Genomic DNA, 17,636 nt, shown 5'->3' with positions numbered 1-17,636 from the left:
CAATCAGAATTGGAAAAGATCAGGACAAAGGCTGCATGTTAGAATCAGGTATGACCAGGGATAGAGGGGGGATTGTTTACTAAACGAGGCCAGTGGAGTCCACTGAACAAACCATTGAAAACACAACCACTTCTGGGTGAAAGAAGAGGAAGGAAAAATGTGTTTTCCCTGTGTTTTGCATTTCACTTTGCCGAGGTGAAGCTAAAATATACATTTGGGTAGAGAAGCTGTCAAGTCAAAACACATGACATATCTATCTGTTCTTCAATAAAAAAAAGTATTATAAAGACTACACTTAATAGATGTCTTTATTAAAATAATCATTTCTTGGAACCTCTGACTTTAATGACAGAAGAATACACACTGGAGTAACCTGACAAGGTCATCGCTGACATCTAAAATGGATGCTAATAGTTGTAGAAAGGGAGAAACTAGACTACTTCTCTTTGGAATTAAACCTCTACGCAACTGAAGAGAACTGTGTCTCTAAATTTGGTTAAAATAAATGTGCTCCACACAACATTCTACTACAAGAGAATATGGAGTACATCACCAAATTTAGCAATGGCAAGAAATGATGCATTCCATAACTGTCCATCGGACCAATTTGTGGACTAGTTCGAGCAGACAGTGGTATATTTTTGACTTTGCAGCTGCATCCACGTTCATTAGGATGCACCATAGGAAAAAGTTTTGCAACAGAAAACAAAAAAGAGCATTTCTAAATGGATAAGCTCACTTTTATGCCTACTGAACATGACCATGCTTAGCCCAGAGTAGACACTGTAAACAAACAAAATTCAGGCACCAATTTTTAGGTAGTTCTTCCCTAACATATCGATTTAATAGGGACAGGCATTGTTACAAAATGTCTCCTTGGTTGAAATCAAAACCTTAAATAAAAAAGTCCATTAAAATCAAAGGCTATTTATTTGTTGCTAATGGTAGACCATGTCTTAGTCTGGAATTCAAACTTTAAATGGAGCGTATCAGCTTGGATTTCAGGCTACCCTCGTCTTCCTGTGAGAGTTGGCCAACACTCAATGCTAAAATGAATGTGCCAAATCATCAATGAACAAACCAACAGTGATGTATTCCAATTTTCCCAACTTGACTCATAAAAACATACAAGAAACATGCATTCCCTATACAGCAACGAGAAGACAGAACAACTCAAGTTACAACTGTGAAAAAATATGGCAATAGAACCTCTCTCTACAAAACAGTTCCATTATTGTGACATTAAGTACATTATGTATTAAATACCAACCCCATCAGGAAACAAAACGTAATAAAGTACTCTTATACCTCAAATATCAATAATGATTTGCATAGTGTGCTGCTTCTTTGATTATTATTCCCAATTGTATACAAAAGGTACTAAAATAAGGCTAAGACATTGAGGGCTTCCCAAACGGCACCCATTACCCCATGTAGTGCACTACTCTTGATTTATATGGTCAAAAGTAGTGCACTACATAGGAAATAAGGTGCTGTTTTGGATGCGAACATTGAATGCATCACCCTGATATGGAAAGCTCCTTTTAGAGAGATATCATTATAAATAACGTGCATTCAGTGGACAGGACCTGGTGCACCATGGGAAAATGGAGTTAGCCGCAGCATTGAGAATTGACGTCAGAAGAACTCAGTGTCCTGAAGTGCACCCCTAAATTAAAAAAACAACTTCCAGATTGAATATCTAATGTGCATTGAAAACCTAACATAACTGAAATATGTCTATTGAACAAAGAAAGTCTTTGATTTAAGGTATTTAGCGACACACAAACTTGTTTTGTACAGTGAGCCTGATCGTCTAACTTACTAGGCCTCTCCTTCAGTCAAGAGTTTTGAACAACAACGACCACCAAATACATAGCATTAGAGAATGCCATGGTCTACACCAACTCATAAAGTAAGTATGAGATGAATGGGACTCCCACTAGCATCCCACTTCTAACACCAACGCGCTAACCAGTAGTTTAGTGGTGCTGCTAGGGTACTTGTTACTGGTACCCCGTGTTAACAGCCAAGTTAGTGTTACTTATTGTGGATTTATTACTTTTCCACCATTTCTCTATTTTCTTTCTCTGCATTGTTGGGAAGGGCCCGTAAGTAAGCACTTCACTGCTAGTCTACACCTGTTGTTTACAAAGCAGGTGACAAATAACATTTGATTAGAGATGAATACTCCGCAGGGAGAGATCCTGAAAATTAGGCTCCTGATTATTTCCAGTACAGCATGCAACCCCAGGGTGACAACACGGCACCAACAGAGATTTCGGTAAGGCCACGTATAATTCCCCATTGTATGGTGGCCATCACTACAAGACAACTAGAGCTGGTCACTGGAGAGGCTGTTGCTACCAGGGCAATACATTGACATTTATGAATGCAATATTGTAAGTCTAAAAGCCTAAAGGGATAGATTATGTGTCCTTTGTGTATCATTAACTTCCCATTGTTCCATTCAGCCTGTTCCATTCTATTCAGTCTTTGGTCGATTAGCCCCACGTTTCCATTTCAGCATTCTTATTGGTTGGTGCAGGGATTCCACCAAAGGCTTGAAGTAGGTCAGTACTTTCCAGTCATTATAAATCACATGACCTGCTCCTTGGATATGACATAGGCCTATGCATACAACTCTCTGAGGGCAGAACAATATACACGAGTCTGTCTGAGGGTATCAATGGCAAATGCATCAAATGGGTGAGAGATTCCTGTAAGTTATGTGTTACTGTACATCAGAGCCCGACGTTTTTATATTTTGGTTTGGAAAAATATATTAGCCTCAAATATATATAACCCAATTTAAAAACTACCTCAGGGAGAGAGATAAAAGATGAGTGAATCAATCCAAGAGGTATAGTGTTCTTCATCAAGTAGTGTTGGAAAACATGAAAAACGTTTAAAACGTTTAAAAGTGACCCAAGTGGACACAAAAGGTCAGGGACAGACACTCACACCTTCCCTGTGAGACAATGTTACCATAACATCATTAAAATGTTATTATAACGTTATTGCAATGTTATTATATCGTTACTCCTCCATAGGGACGTGCGATAGTATTGAGTGCTCCTGCGCAATGGCCGCCAGTTCTTTGAGGAACTCTGTGAAGAGGACGGTAGCGAAGACCTCGGTCCTGGCCAGGGAAATGGTCTTGGGCTGGGGAGGAGGAGAGCTCTTCATCATCCTTCCTGCCTCCGGGGGGGAACATTCTCGGCTGTCTCCGCTGTTTGTATCTGTGGAGGATAAGTAAATAGAGATGAAAAATAAAACATTAGTAATAGTAGCATTCAACTGCAGTTGGACATTGTAGCAAGCTCATGTTGGTCCGCTTGAAAGAAGAAATTCTCCCTTTTATATCAGTCTCATTTTCCTTTTTAAATCTCATGCAATCTCATACCAATACATTCCTTGCTCAGAGAGAAGCTTGCAGATAAAATGGTGGGGAGAAACCATTGGGAATGCAGTATACTAGAGAAGTATGAGAAGAAGAACGTCAGGTTGTTGTTTCTCCATTGCTGATATGCTTCATGACCAAGCTGAATATATTCTCCAAGTCCTCAAGGAGGAACCAAACACAACACAAACTAAGCACAGATACAGTTTTAATCTTTCAGTGGTGCTTCATTGCATTGCAGCGATAAGAAACAACGTTATTGCTTGGCTCATTACTGGTCTTATGATCTAGGATATTGCCTCAAATCCTCTGGAAGCTTTGCCTGTATCTATTCTAATCTCAATGACCTGGCTATTGGCTACAAAACAGACCTAAATGACATTCTAATGATGCTCATAGGATAGCTGACAATAAAGCTCAGAATTCAACATTGAACAACGTCTATTCAAACAAAACATTTATACTACCAGTAAGTAACAGTACACAGTTATACAGTTGTTATAAACACTATGTATCCTGGCAGGGAAGCCATTACGTTAGCTTCAGAACATCTTTACTAACATGGAACCAGATATGTAGGACAGAGAATTATGGGTACTGTAGTCAATCAAGTCTCACCTTGACCCTTGAGTGAACTCTCCCTGGCCAGGAGGCAGTGCTGGGCGGAGGTGATCAGCTCTGGGAAGTCCTTCTTGGTCGAGGCCTGCTGCTCTATCTGGTTCTTAAGGGATGCTAGTACCTGATATGGAAACACATATATAGTAACATCAGTAGAACATCAGACAGGAAATACAGTGCCTTCAGAAAGTATTCACACTCCTAGACTTTTTCTAAATTTGGTTGTGTTACAAAGAGGGACTAAATATGGATTTAATTGTAATTTTTGTCAATAATCTACACCAAATACTCTAATGTCAAAGTGGAAGAAAAATTCTAACATTTATTAAAACATTTATGACAAATAAAACACTAATACATCTTGATTAAATAAGTATTCTCCCACTGAGACTATATGTGTTAGAATCACCTTTGGCAGTGATTACAGTTGTGAGTCTTTCTGGGTAAGTCTCTAAGAACTTTGCACAGCTGAATTGTACAATATTTACCCATTATTATAAAAAATATTATTCAAGCTCTGTCAAGTTGGTTGTTGATCATTGCTAGAAAGCCATTTTCAAGTCTTGCCATAGATTTTGAAACCGATTTAAGTTAAAACTGTAACTCGGCCATTCAGGAACATTCAATGTCGTCTTGGTAAGCACCGGCAGTATAAATTTGGCCTTGTGTTTTATGTTATTGTCCTGCTGAAAGGTGAATTAGTCTCCCAGTGTCTGTTGGAAAGAAGACTGAATTAGGTTTTCCTCTAGGACTTTGCCTTTGCTTAGCTGTGTTCAGTTTCTTTTTATCCTAAAAAACTCCTTAGTCCTTGCTGATGACAGGCATTCCCATAACATGATGCAGCCAACATAATGTTCAAAAATATGAAGAGTGGTACTCAGTCATGTGTTGTGTTGAATTTGTCCCAAAACAAAGCTTTGTATTCAGGGCAAAAAGTTCCTTTCTTTGCCTCATGTTTTACAGTATTACTTAAGTGTCTTGTTGCAAACAGAATGCATGTTTAGGAATATTTTTATTCTATACAGGCTTCCTTCTTTTTAGTCTGTCATTTAGGTTAGTATTGTGGAGTAACTACAATGTTGTTGATCCATACTCATTTGTCTCCTATCACAATCTATTCTCAGCTTTCTCATTATACAATCATTAAACTTTGTAACCATTTTAAAATCATCATTGGCCTCATGGTGAAATCCCTGAGCAGTTTCCTTCCTCTCCGGCATATGAGTAAGGAAGGACTTCTGTATCTTTGTAATGACTGGGTGTATTGACAAACCACCCAAAGCCTAATTAATAACAGCACCATGCTCAAAGTGATATTCAGCGTTTGCTTTTTAAAATTTGATCTACCAATCAATGCCCTTCTTTGCGAGGCATTGAAAACCTCCCTGGTCTTTGAATCTGTGCTTGAAATGTATTACTCGATTGAGAGACCTTACAGATAATTGTATGTTTGGGGTAGTCATTTTGAAAACCCTTTAACCACTATTATTGGACACAGAATGAGTCCATTCAATTTGTGAGTTGTTAAGCACATTTTTACTCCTGAACTTACTTAGACTTGCCATAACAAAGGGGTTGAATACTTAGACTCAATACATTTCAGCATTTCCTTTTTTATTAATTTAAAAAAATGTTCTACTAACAAAATTCCACTTTGATATTATGGGGTATTTTGTGTAGATCAGTGACACAAAAAGTCAAGGGGTGTGAATACTTTCTGAAGGCACTGTAGCTGCCAGAGCACAGAAAGTACACGATAAATATTGTATCAAAGCTACAATGAGGTAGTCTCATTCGGCTATCCTGATCTCGCGAGCTTACATTGAAACAAGATGGTGGATCAATGAGATCACCATGCTGAATTATTTTGTTTTTTTGCACACAAACATTGTATTGTTCTACTGAGAAAAATGAATGCAATCATTGCATTTCCACAGCGCAAGACGCCTTATCAAAGAAAGTATAAATTTGTTTTGACTGAATTAAGCCAACAGGCTTTACGTACTTGATGCCAAGAGTATTGCAATACACACTATCAGGTGTAAAACAGGTAGCTTTTGCATAAAAGCATATTACACGATTGAAAACAAAACCAGAGGCATAAACCAGACAAAACAAGGACATTAAGCAAAACAAGACACACTGATGATGAGAGAACCAAACCGCATTTATCTCCATGACAAACAATCCACCTCTTTTAATCTGGACCCTAATGAAAATGAAGTACCCAGTGTTTGTACGTCAACAACTCGCCATCCCCTTTCATCCCCATCCAAACATTCCCTTTAATGCGAGCTTTCAAACGGCCCCATTCCATTTTGATTTACTTGTTTACACATCCTCTATTCAATTATGCATGAATCAGCCAGCGGAGAGAAAAACACTGTGTTAAAGTCTCACTAGACTTGTTTCACAGCCATTTTGAACTCTGTTTTCATTGCCACGTTAAGTGTACGCCGCTCATAGGTTGCGTCCCAAATGGCACCCTATCCCCTATATAGTGCACTACTTTTACCCAGGGTCCATAAGGCTCTGGTTAAAAGTAGTGCACTATATAGGGAATAAGGTTCCATGTAGGACAAACGCAGAGTATTCATAATCTCCTCTCTAATTAATACTATTCATAACGGATCCCTCCTCTCGAACTTCTAACAGGTTTTCTGGTTGTTTCATGAGTCTCCAGAGGTTTAAACAGCTTAGAGAGATGAGGGAGAAAAGCAAACAGTTTTTTTGGGGGGATGTTTTTACACCTCTAATGCTTACTAAATGGAGCAGAGTGAAATGTTTACTAAGAGAGTTGTCTCTGTTTTGAGTAGGCGTGCATTGCAGTGTCTATGAGGAGTATCTTAACAGTAGGACTGTGTCCATATCTGCCTCAAAGTCATTCAGAGAACAAAGGATACAGATAGACAGACAAAGTCTACAAATAGAGATAGATGGACAGACAGATTGAAAGTCTATACATAGCGATAAATGGACAGACAGACTGACAGAATTAATGGAATCTAGGAGCGGGAGTGGACACTGGGCTGGTGACAGTCACACTCACAGTCGCGCACACACACACACACACTATCTGTACCTGATAGAGTGAGCGCACGCTGGGCTGGAACACCATGTTGGTGTTGAGGAGGAAGGATTGCAGCAGGGGCTGGGGGTAGGCAGCCAGCTGGGCCAGTATACCAGTCAGCAGGAGGTTGACATGGAGAGAGTTATCCAGCATGTTCTCCAGACGTGACAACAGCACACTGACAAATGGCCCTACAGGAAGAGAAAAAGAGAGTCTTCACTCAGATTGTCAAACCTGGTTAAAGATCAAGAACAAGCCTTAAAGTAAGGCAGATAATACTTCAATCTACACAGGAAGAGAGAGAGAGACTTTACTCAGACTGAAGTTTTATCTGTCTTACTTTAATTTAACCAGGTTTGACAGTCTGAGTAAAGCCTCTCTCTCGCTATGAGTCAAATGCATGGTAAGATAACCACGTTGTGATTCTTCAGCAAATTCTTGACACGTGTTAGAGAGCTGACCTTCAAACCTGGTGAAGATATTGTACAAAAGTTAAGGCTTTTATTTCTGAGTGTTGTTTTATCTTACCTGTAAAAGGCACAGAATGGCTCCTAGTGCTCCCACTGCGGAGCTTGGTCCCAAACAGGGATGAGTGCGGCTTCTCCAGCTCTGGCGTATCCACAGAGAAGGAGCTGAAGTCCACCTCGTCCTCCTCCATGGGGGTGACAACAGGATTCCGGAATTCTTTGTCCACCGTTTTCACATGGCTGCTCCCCCCAGTCCCGGTCTCGTCGCTGCCCAGCGTACGAATCAGCTCCTCGTACTGACCCATGAGGTCGTCCCCCACCTCAGCCGAGGGGCTCTGGAGGTTGGAATTGTGGTCTGCAACATGAGCCTTGACCTCCTTTGACCCCTTTGTGACCTCCGAGCTGTTGACCTCCATGTTGGTGGGATGGAGTGGAAGACTCAGGCCATTGCTGAGGGGGACCTCATCCTTCTCCTGCAAACTGGATTCTTTGAAATGGTCCTCCTCAAGGTTCAAGTTCGAGTCTATTTCAGATTCCTCCGATTCCGGTAGTGTCTCCCGGCTGGGTCTGCGGCGATCCACAGTATCGCGGGCGTCCTTCTTTGCCACAAGGTCGTAGACCATGACATCATCCTGGAAGTCGGACTCCTCGATGTAGGAACCCTTAACCAGCATGATGGCAGTCCTCCTCATCTCCTGGATGTGTTTGGGCGGCTCGGCTGCAGGCAGCTGTGGAGGTCTACTACTCTCAGCAGCCTCGGGGGACACCACCGGACCGGCATCATAACTATCGTCCCACTCCAGCTCTAGTTGATTAGTAGGGGCTGGGTCTGTGGTCTGGGGCGGGCAGGGGGGACGAGGCCGTGGATGTGGATGTGACCTCTTGGGGTTGACCGTCTGGGCTTGGCGTCCCCTGGCCCCAGCCTCCTCCAGGGCACTGGGTTGGTACTCCTCTGGAGGGGGGTCCTCTCCATCGTAGGGGGCTGACCACACCTGGCAGGCCCGGGTGCAGCTGCTGATGCCCAGGCGGGCGTTGTAAAGGTAGTGCAGGTAGTTCACATCCAGGTAAATCTCAGAGCCGATGACGCAGGAGTAGCCCGAGCCATCCTCCTCCAAAAAGGTCTCCTCGGTCTCTGAAAAACAGACAGAAAGACAGGGAGCACTACAAGTCAGTAATGTATCTAACAGTGATAGCCAGAGAGAGACAGAGAGACAGAGAGACAGAGAGACAGAGAGACAGAGAGAGAGAGAGAGAGAGAGAAAGACAGGAAACAGAACAAGTCAGTGCGATGAATAATATAACTAATCCTGGCTGACACACTGCGCTGCATGCACGATGAATTCACGCACAGCAGAACTAATGACGTTGACAATTAACCACAGGAGGCTAAACTGATTTAATTGAGATTTCATGAGTTGATAAAAACACTTTCTAATAAGGCCTCTTATGTTATTAATCTGACAACATGAGACTTCATGTAAAAATCATACAGAACCATAACTGATGGATGTTTGAATGACTCTTAATAAGGAATAGTAAATTGATAGGAATAATGCATTATCAATAGAACACGTTCTACTACGGGGATAGGAATAATGCATTATCAATAGAACGTGTTCTACTACGGGGATAGGAATAATGCATTATCAATAGAACACGTTCTACTGCGGGGATAGGAATAATGCATTATCAACAGAACACAGGGCAGGGCGCCCGTTGCCGACCCCTGTTGTACTAATATATATATATATATATATATATATATATATATATATATATATATATATATATATATATATATATATATATATATATAGTACAACATACATACACACATACACATACATAATGTTAACTTTCCAAGGTGATGGGCTGTATCATGGATATCTAGACAGTTCAAACACTTTGTCTGTGTGGTTTGTGTTTTGATGGTTTTTGGCAAAAACCACCTCTAATTAGGTCAAAGCGCTCAACAATGTTATGACTAGTCGCAACTCAGTAAAGGAACTTTGTGTGTTAGAGATTTTGGCTCAGCGTAGAGCTCATTGAAGCTGCGATTGTGAATACAGAAGAGAGTGAAGTGTGAATCAGATTAGGATCAAATGGGATCTTAATTCGTTTCGTCTACTCAGACTAAGCTGCAGCACATGGCCTAAAATCCCAAACACAAATATTCAGGCCACTTGAAACAAAGGAAACTAGATTGTCTATCTCTCGACCTATAATAATGAAACCCATTGTTAAAATCCTTCAGAAGTAACAGTTTATTCCCTGAGAACCATTGAGGCATTCAAAAGATCACCTTCAAATAGAAAGCAACTGGTTAAATAGGGGGTTAATTCAACTTTACTTCTGCATGTGGCACGTTACACTGTCTTGTCCTAGTGATAGGCATATATAAAGTACAGAACCAGCTAGAAATCCCCAGTGAACCTATCTTACCCATGGTGCCAGTGTTAGGACTGTTGTCTGTACTCTTTGACCAGAGGATGGAGTCCAGCTGTCTGAGAGGTGGGGGGCTGTGTTCGGGGGAGCAGCAGGAGGGTGTGAGCGCCAGGATCTTAGCGGCCGACACAGAGTAGAAGTCTCTCTCCTTCACCACACGTCTCTGGCTCAGCATCATGTGATTACAGGGGATCAGGTACCTGGAGAACCAGAGGAGGGGGGGGGGGGATAGATCCTGTTAGGGAGCCCCAGCAGGGGGAACTGAGACTAGGGTTAGGAGGAGGACGGGGGGTTATGGTTGTACCAAGAAATGGAGATAGGTCGGTGTTTGGGTGTTAAGGAGAAAAAGAGGAGTACGGGCTCATCACATGGTAAACCAATCAGCTGTACCATGATTTACAGTAAGACAATGAGGTTTAGCTGAGAGGAGAAACTGAATTTGTAAGTGTGTGTGTACACCTCAACTAGATATACAGAGAAATACATCATACACCCCAAATGTTCCATATAATATCATCATGAACATGCATAGAACATGGAACAGGCCCCACCCACTCACCTCAAGATGAGCTGCAGCATCACATCCTCACAGTACAGTCCAATGAGAGTCTGGAACAGTGCCAGAGACACAGTACCCAGCTGGAAAACACCAAGAAGATAAACATCACAAGATGATGAAACAAAGGCCTCAGAGGACCGGAATACATCACAGGGCTGGATTAACATGCAAGGGATTACCAGGGCTGAATTTCAAAATGTCTGCCTGTGGCACCTGGCATCATACCTGTTTGGACAGCCTGAAGTCACAGCTTTTGATGATACTTGTTTTGTAAGTATCCCTGATGCAACTTCACTTAGTTGGCATGTAACCAGTTAATAGTGCCCCTAGGTCCTTAATGAGTTATGTTTTAGGCATGGTGTATGTCTGTCTGTCTGAGTAGCTGACAGCTGAATAATGATAAATGTATGGAAATGTCTGTCCATTTGAGGGTTTGGAATGGGGCGACTCACCAACAGTGAGTCGACCTGGCCAAGGCTTTTGACTCTGTCAATCACCGTATTCTTATCAGCAGACTCAACAGCCTTGGTTTCTCAAATGACTGCCTCGCCTGGTTCACCAACTACTTCTCTGATAGAGTTCAGTGTGTCAAATCGGAGGGCCTGTTGTCCGGACCTCTGGCAGTCTCTATGGGGGTGCCACAGGGTTCAATTCTCAGGCCGACTCTTTTCTCTGAATATATCAATGATGTCACTCTTGCTGTGGGTGATTCCCTGATCCACCTCTACGCAGACGACACCACTCTGTATACATCTGACCCTTCTTTGGACACTGCTCCAAAACAAGCTTCAATGCCATACAACACTCCTTCCGTGGCCTCCAACTGCTCTTAAACGCAAGTAAAACTAAATGCATGCTTTTCAACCGATCGCTGCCCGCCTGCCCGACTAGCATCACCACTCTGGACAGTTCTGACTTATGAATGTGTGGACAACTATAAATACCTAGGTGTCTGGCTAGACTGTAAACTCACCTTCCAGACTCCTATTAAACATCTCCAATCTAGAATCGGCTTCCTATTTCGCAACAAAGCCTCTTTCACTCACGCTGCCAAACATACGCTCGTAAAACTGACTATCCTACCGATCCTTGACTTCGGCGATGTCATTTACAAAATAGCCTCCAACACTCTACTCAGCAAACTGGATGCAGTCTATCACAGTGCCATCCGTTTTGTCACCAAAGCCCCATATACCACCCACCACTGCGACCTGTATGCTCTCATCGGCTGGCCCTCGCTTCATATTCATCGCCTGACCCACTGGCTCCGGGTCATCTATAAATCTTTGCTAGGTAAAGCCCCGCCTTATCTCAGCTCACTGGTCACCATAACAACACCCACCGTAGCACACGCTCCAGCAGGTATATCTCACTGGTCATCCCCAAAGCCAACACCTTTGGCCGCCTTTCCTTCCAGTTCTCTGCTGCCAATGACTAGAACGAATTGCAAAAATCACTGAAGCTGGAGACCTATATAGCCCTCACTAACTTTAAGCATCAGCTAGCTGAGCAGCTTACCGATCGCTGCAGCTGTACATAGCCCATCTGTAAATAGCCCAGCCAATCTACCTACCTCATTCCCATTTGGTTTTATTTACTTTTTTACTCTTTTGCACACCAGCATTTCTACTTGCACATCATCATATGCACATCTATCACTCTAGTGTTAATTTGCTAAATTGTAATTACTTCGCTACTATGGCCTATTTATTGCCTTACCTCCTTATGCCATTTGCACACAGTGTATATAGACTTTTTGTATTGTGTTATTGACTGTACGTTTGTTTATTCCATGCGTAACTCTGTGTTGTCCTTATCAAAACCATCAATGTTAAATGGGCTGCAGGTATCAGAAGTGTTGTTTTCTACCCTGTAGAGTACAAATCAGCCCAGGAGCGTTTTTCACAGTTGAGTAGTCTTGTGAAGAGAGCACTTGAACGTTTCAATTGACAAGCCTCTGTTTGATGTTAATGAATGAAGCCTTTCCAGCAATTCCCCCTGTTTGAACTATACATTACATTTCCTAATATTTACTTGCCTTGTATCATCAGTCCAACGACTAATTAGATAGTTATTGTGCATTGCCATGGCAATAATCTGCTGTATTTGATACTGACATTTTAAATATTTGTTTAAATTATTAGGAAACGGCCTCTGGGGAAACTCTCTTCAAAACAAGTCTCAGTTATTTTAAACATGACTCACACAGCATAGCAGCAAGATTCACAGACATAAATGAGATCCTTCAGAAAGTTGTCAGGTTAAGGAGGCCTGGCTATCTACTAAGTGTTACTAGGAGACTCTAGGTTGAAATATGCACAGCACTCAATATATTTTGCCACTGCATGTGTGCTGCGGTTGTGTGTATTTGTGAGTACTAGCACGAAGGCTCCCGGATCTGAAAAGGGAAGTTGACACGTGCTGAGCAGGTGCCTCAGCCTGCAGACTCCCTCCCGTACCTGGTGTGTTGATGCGGCTGACCAGCGTGTCCAGGATGTGGACGTTACCTGGAAGGGTGTGTCGATGCTGCAGACCAGCGTGTCCAGGATGTGGACGTTACCTGGAAGGGTGTGTCGATGCTGCAGACCAGCGTGTCCAGGATGTGGACGTTACCTGGAAGGGTGTGTCGATGCGGCTGACCAGCGTGTCCAGGATGTGGACGTTACCTGGAAGGGTGTGTCGATGCGGCTGACCAGCGTGTCCAGGATGTGGACGTTACCTGGAAGGGTGTGTCGATGCGGCTGACCAGCGTGTCCAGGATGTGGACGTTACCTGGAAGGGTGTGTCGATGCGGCTGACCAGCGTGTCCAGGATGTGGACGTTACCTGGAAGGGTGTGTCGATGCGGCTGACCAGCGTGTCCAGGATGTGGACGTTACCTGGAAGGGTGTGTCGATGCGGCTGACCAGCGTGTCCAGGATGTGGACGCTACCTGGAAGGGTGTGTTGATGCGGCTGACCAGCGTGTCCAGGATGTGGACGTTACCTGGAAGGGTGTGTTGATGCGGCTGACCAGCGTGTCCAGGATGTGGACGTTACCTGGAAGGGTGTGTTGATGCGGCTGACCAGCGTGTCCAGGATGTGGACGTTACCTGGAAGGGTGTGTTGATGCGGCTGACCAGCGTGTCCAGGATGTGGACGTTCTCGTGGCGGTGGAGGAGGATGAAGGAGAGGAAGGTCTGCAGCAGGATCGGCTCTGACACCGACCGCACGAACAGGTCCAGATAGGCCGTGGTAGTCATCACCTCCTCCAGGGTCAGCTAGAGAGAAACACACAACCATCAGTAGGCTGGATACAAATACGCTGCATCCTTCCTTCCAATCTTCCTGGAAGTAGTGACTGGTCTGACATTGATCTGGAATGGTGGATGTAATACTGTGCGATCCATGCTGTGTTTATACTGACCTTGTGGAGGGCTGGTGCCAACACAGGCACCAGAAAGCCATTGTAGATGTAGCTGACCAGCTGGTCCCTGATGTTGGGGTGAGCCACCTGAATGACTGCATTGCAGAACTCCAGTGAGTTGAGGAACTGAACCAGGGTGGGCATCTGTAGCCAGTCCTCTCTGTGGAGGCAGTGCCACTCCTCACCGGGCACCTCCAGCTTGGTGGGCAGAGACGAGTAGAGACCGCTCAGCCCCGTGGCCAGCACCTAGAGGAGCGAGAGAGACACATTTAGTGGAACCCCTTCAAGTAGGCTAGTGCTTACTTACACCATATAAACTGTACACTGTGGTCTGGTATCACGTGACCAAGTTGCTGGGAATAACTAGGATCTAATATTATTATGTGTTTCCTTTCATCTTTGCATGAGTTTCCTTTTGTGCATGCGAAAGATAACTGTCCATGACTTTGCACAAAGGGCTCAAATGCCTTAGCAGGATAGAGCGATGCCTCTAAACCAGGGAACTGAATGGGTCTCTGTTCTGACTTCCTGGTACAGGTATATCCCTGTCTCTCCATTGGCTTATCCAGGCAGTAGGAAGCTAGGCAGGTAATCCTGTGACAAAGAGGTATTGTAGCCTACTCCTGCTGTGCAGTTACGTCAAATACTGTTACATAACTGGTTATGGTCCATGCAGCCTGTACAGTCTCTCCACGGTACAGGTGAGATTGAAACACATTCTGTTGACACTGTTTAAGCACTGCCAAGCTAGATAGTCAGTCCACAACAGCTTAACAGAAGTGTTTGATAGTGAAGATACTAGTCGCAACAGGACAAGTGTTCTGTGGGGGATACCGTAAAAACATTTAGATGGGCAGACTGGTGCATTAAGGATGACACTTTAGAGAGTTATAGCTAACGATTTACAGTATAGATTAAATATGAGCATTGAGCAACATACATTAATTATGAGTGTGGAGTGGGCACAAATGACTTTTCTGCATGTGTGTTCACTCTGGCTTCACTCTTAGTGGGTTTTATGGCGCAGATATAAATGATGTTTTCCCCTTCCATGCTTTGAGCTGTACTGTATGTTATAAATCTACCAACTCCCTTCTCTTCATGGTCTCACATTCAAATGACTAGTGTGTGAATCTATGCATGTGATAGAAGCCTCATCCCCCCTTCCCCCTCCCTCAAAGCTGAAAGCAAGTGGAGAAAGGTAGCATTACTAAAATGACCTCTATTTGATTTACCTCAAGTTTATTTTTTTTAACCTTTATTTAACTAGGCAAGTCAGTTAATAAGAACAAATTCTTACTTACAATGACGACCTAGGAACAGTGGGTTAACTGCCTTGGTCAGGGGCAGAACGACAGATTTTTACCTTGTCATCTCGGGGACTCGATCCAGCAACCTTTCGGTTACTAGCCCAATGTTCTAACCACTAGGTTACCCGCTGATTTACCTCTAGTTGATTTACCAGTTGCCCGGCTTCATCGATAACAATGGGCATTGACGTACGGCTGTGTGATTTTAGAGTTACCATCCAAAAGCAAGTGATTTCCCTGGTGAGCTAATGCATCAAGATGGTGGCATGGTTTGATAATTATTCTAATCAACAACACAGGTCAAAGTTACGACATCAGTCTAGTGCAAATCGATTATCATTTATAATCATCAACTTAAGTCTTCATCCATTTTGTTTCAAACTAATATTTTTTTAAGGTTTACAATTTAAATATACAGTCTGAGATGTGTATAAATTATTTTTACAGCTGGGCTGAGTTTAGCCTTTTAATAACATGAGTGTGTTGCTTGTTACATTATCAAAAGCATATGAATACCTCACGTTTAACATACAACAGCGCCACTCTCCCTCGACCTGCTTCATTAAGCATACAGTAGGCTAAGCATATTTGGGCTATGAATATCATACGCCTATCAGGGGACAAAGAGAGGTCAGGGATATTAATGTGTCTGGTAGTTGGTACAATTAGTTAATAGGACATTGAGTCAAGGGCAGAACAAACGTCCATATGACATGTATACAGAGGAGATGGAGAGAGAGGGGGGGGACAAAGTCTAAACAAAGAGAGCGAGAAGGGCAAAGGGACAGTGAGACCTAAGAAACAGAAATACAGAGCCATAAAACGAGAGTCACAAATCACAGACAGAACGTGAAGGAGACCAAAAGGAGCAAGACAACAGTATCATAAAGACAGACATCTCTCCTCACCGGACAAAAGTAGGTGTTCTCTGCGATGTGCTGGGCCACGCGCTGGTTCTCTGCAGACAGTGACATGATGAGGAGCAGGGCGTCCCGGGCCTGCTGGCCCACCAGGCCCTCCCGGTGGATGAAGGGGATCAGCAGGGAGAAGATCAGGAAGTTGGCCGCCCCTTGGTCCTCGCTGTAATAATAATCACCATAATAATTGATGGGATTTCTATAGAGCTTTTCCAGTATCTCAAAGCGCTTTACATTGTAAGGTGAGAAGCTCACCTGGTATGGAAGAAGAGCTCCAGGACAGACTGGTCCTTGGCCAGGACACAGCACAGTTGGTTGAGTAATGACACCAGCTCAGCCTCCACCTCCGGGCCAGCTGTCCCCGAGCACGACGACAGGAGCATCATTAAGGGTCGTAACACAGGTTTGTGGTGCAGTAAGGGCTGCCGCGCCTGGCCCACAATCATCTCGTACATCTTAGAAGAAGAAGATTACTTTATTGTCAGTTGTCACTGAGATGTCTTTTTCCTTTATCCCAACCCCCGAGACACCCTCCTCAAATCATGACAGATTTCTCTGTCAGACCAGGGATTCAACCCCCAACCCTCTAGTTACCGACCACAGTCTCTAACCTCTACACCTACCTTGAGCTGCTCCAGTTTCATATCATCAGTAAACTGTCGCCTCAGGCTCCACAGGAAGAGCCTCTCCATGACGTTCTCCATCACCACAAACTCCAGGATCGGTCCCATGGCTCCCGCCTGGCCGGCGTCCTCCTCCATGAGCAGGAACAGAATATGTTCCACGTAGTTCTGCACCGCGCTGGCCTCGTCCCCCGGGATGGGCCCGCCAAAACGCATGGGGCCGCCGCTGGAGAGGCCGATGACACCAAGGGCAGCCATGTTGCTGCTGGTGTTGCTGCGGAGAGGATCATGCTTCTCCAGGATCTTTACCACCTGAAGGGACAACGGGGAAGGTACAGGGTTATGTCCATAGAAATGAATATAGTACCTGTATATCTGTGGTAATTTCACCTTCATTTTACAAGGAAGAAGATCAAATAAGATTAGTTCTCGCAGTGAACTGAATATTTTCTTTGGTCAACTTGAAGTTTATTCGATAACCTCGATAGAGCAAGGTTAAATAAATCAACTAGCAAATCGTAACAGTTGAAATCAAATGAGCAAGTTATTTCATTGCGTGTACACCAGAGTATAAGACAAACTCTCTCAGACTCTGCCAAAGTGCTTACAATGATGTTCAGGCTAAATTAGATTGACTGAAACATGTTGGTTTGTTATGTTGGTAATATTCTCTCGGGAGGACTCATAAGTGACAGTTAATAATCGTCATCGGACAGCCTGCTGCTGCCTTTATTGATCTAGATGAACACAACAGTCTCTATTACAAGAGGAAGATCTGAGAGAGAATACAACTCATGTCCTACGGGAAATAAATTGGGGA

General features: G+C 43.5%; 1 protein-coding gene across 1 annotated transcript in view; it reads right to left on the bottom strand.

The window, feature by feature from the left end:
- Positions 1-289: 289 nt before the first annotated feature.
- LOC139374715 (FHF complex subunit HOOK-interacting protein 1A-like) overlaps positions 290-17,636 on the bottom strand; it is a 39,329-nt gene continuing 21,982 nt past the window's right edge. The window contains exons 4-14 of the mRNA XM_071115823.1: positions 16,817-17,128; positions 16,449-16,648; positions 16,185-16,356; positions 13,967-14,212; positions 13,653-13,820; positions 10,563-10,642; positions 10,001-10,203; positions 7,620-8,690; positions 7,104-7,282; positions 4,022-4,142; positions 290-3,242 (exon numbers count right to left, since the gene is read on the bottom strand). Of these exons, the coding sequence (XP_070971924.1) occupies positions 3,040-3,242; positions 4,022-4,142; positions 7,104-7,282; positions 7,620-8,690; positions 10,001-10,203; positions 10,563-10,642; positions 13,653-13,820; positions 13,967-14,212; positions 16,185-16,356; positions 16,449-16,648; positions 16,817-17,128 (2,955 nt within the window). The 3' untranslated portion in view covers positions 290-3,039. The remainder of the gene's footprint in view (positions 3,243-4,021; positions 4,143-7,103; positions 7,283-7,619; positions 8,691-10,000; positions 10,204-10,562; positions 10,643-13,652; positions 13,821-13,966; positions 14,213-16,184; positions 16,357-16,448; positions 16,649-16,816; positions 17,129-17,636) is intronic.

This window comes from Oncorhynchus clarkii, chromosome 19 (assembly GCF_045791955.1).
Source record: "Oncorhynchus clarkii lewisi isolate Uvic-CL-2024 chromosome 19, UVic_Ocla_1.0, whole genome shotgun sequence".
Classification (NCBI taxonomy): Eukaryota; Metazoa; Chordata; class Actinopteri; order Salmoniformes; family Salmonidae; genus Oncorhynchus; species Oncorhynchus clarkii.
Note: the sequence above shows the minus strand (reverse complement) of the source record. Positions and strands in the feature narration are given on the sequence as shown.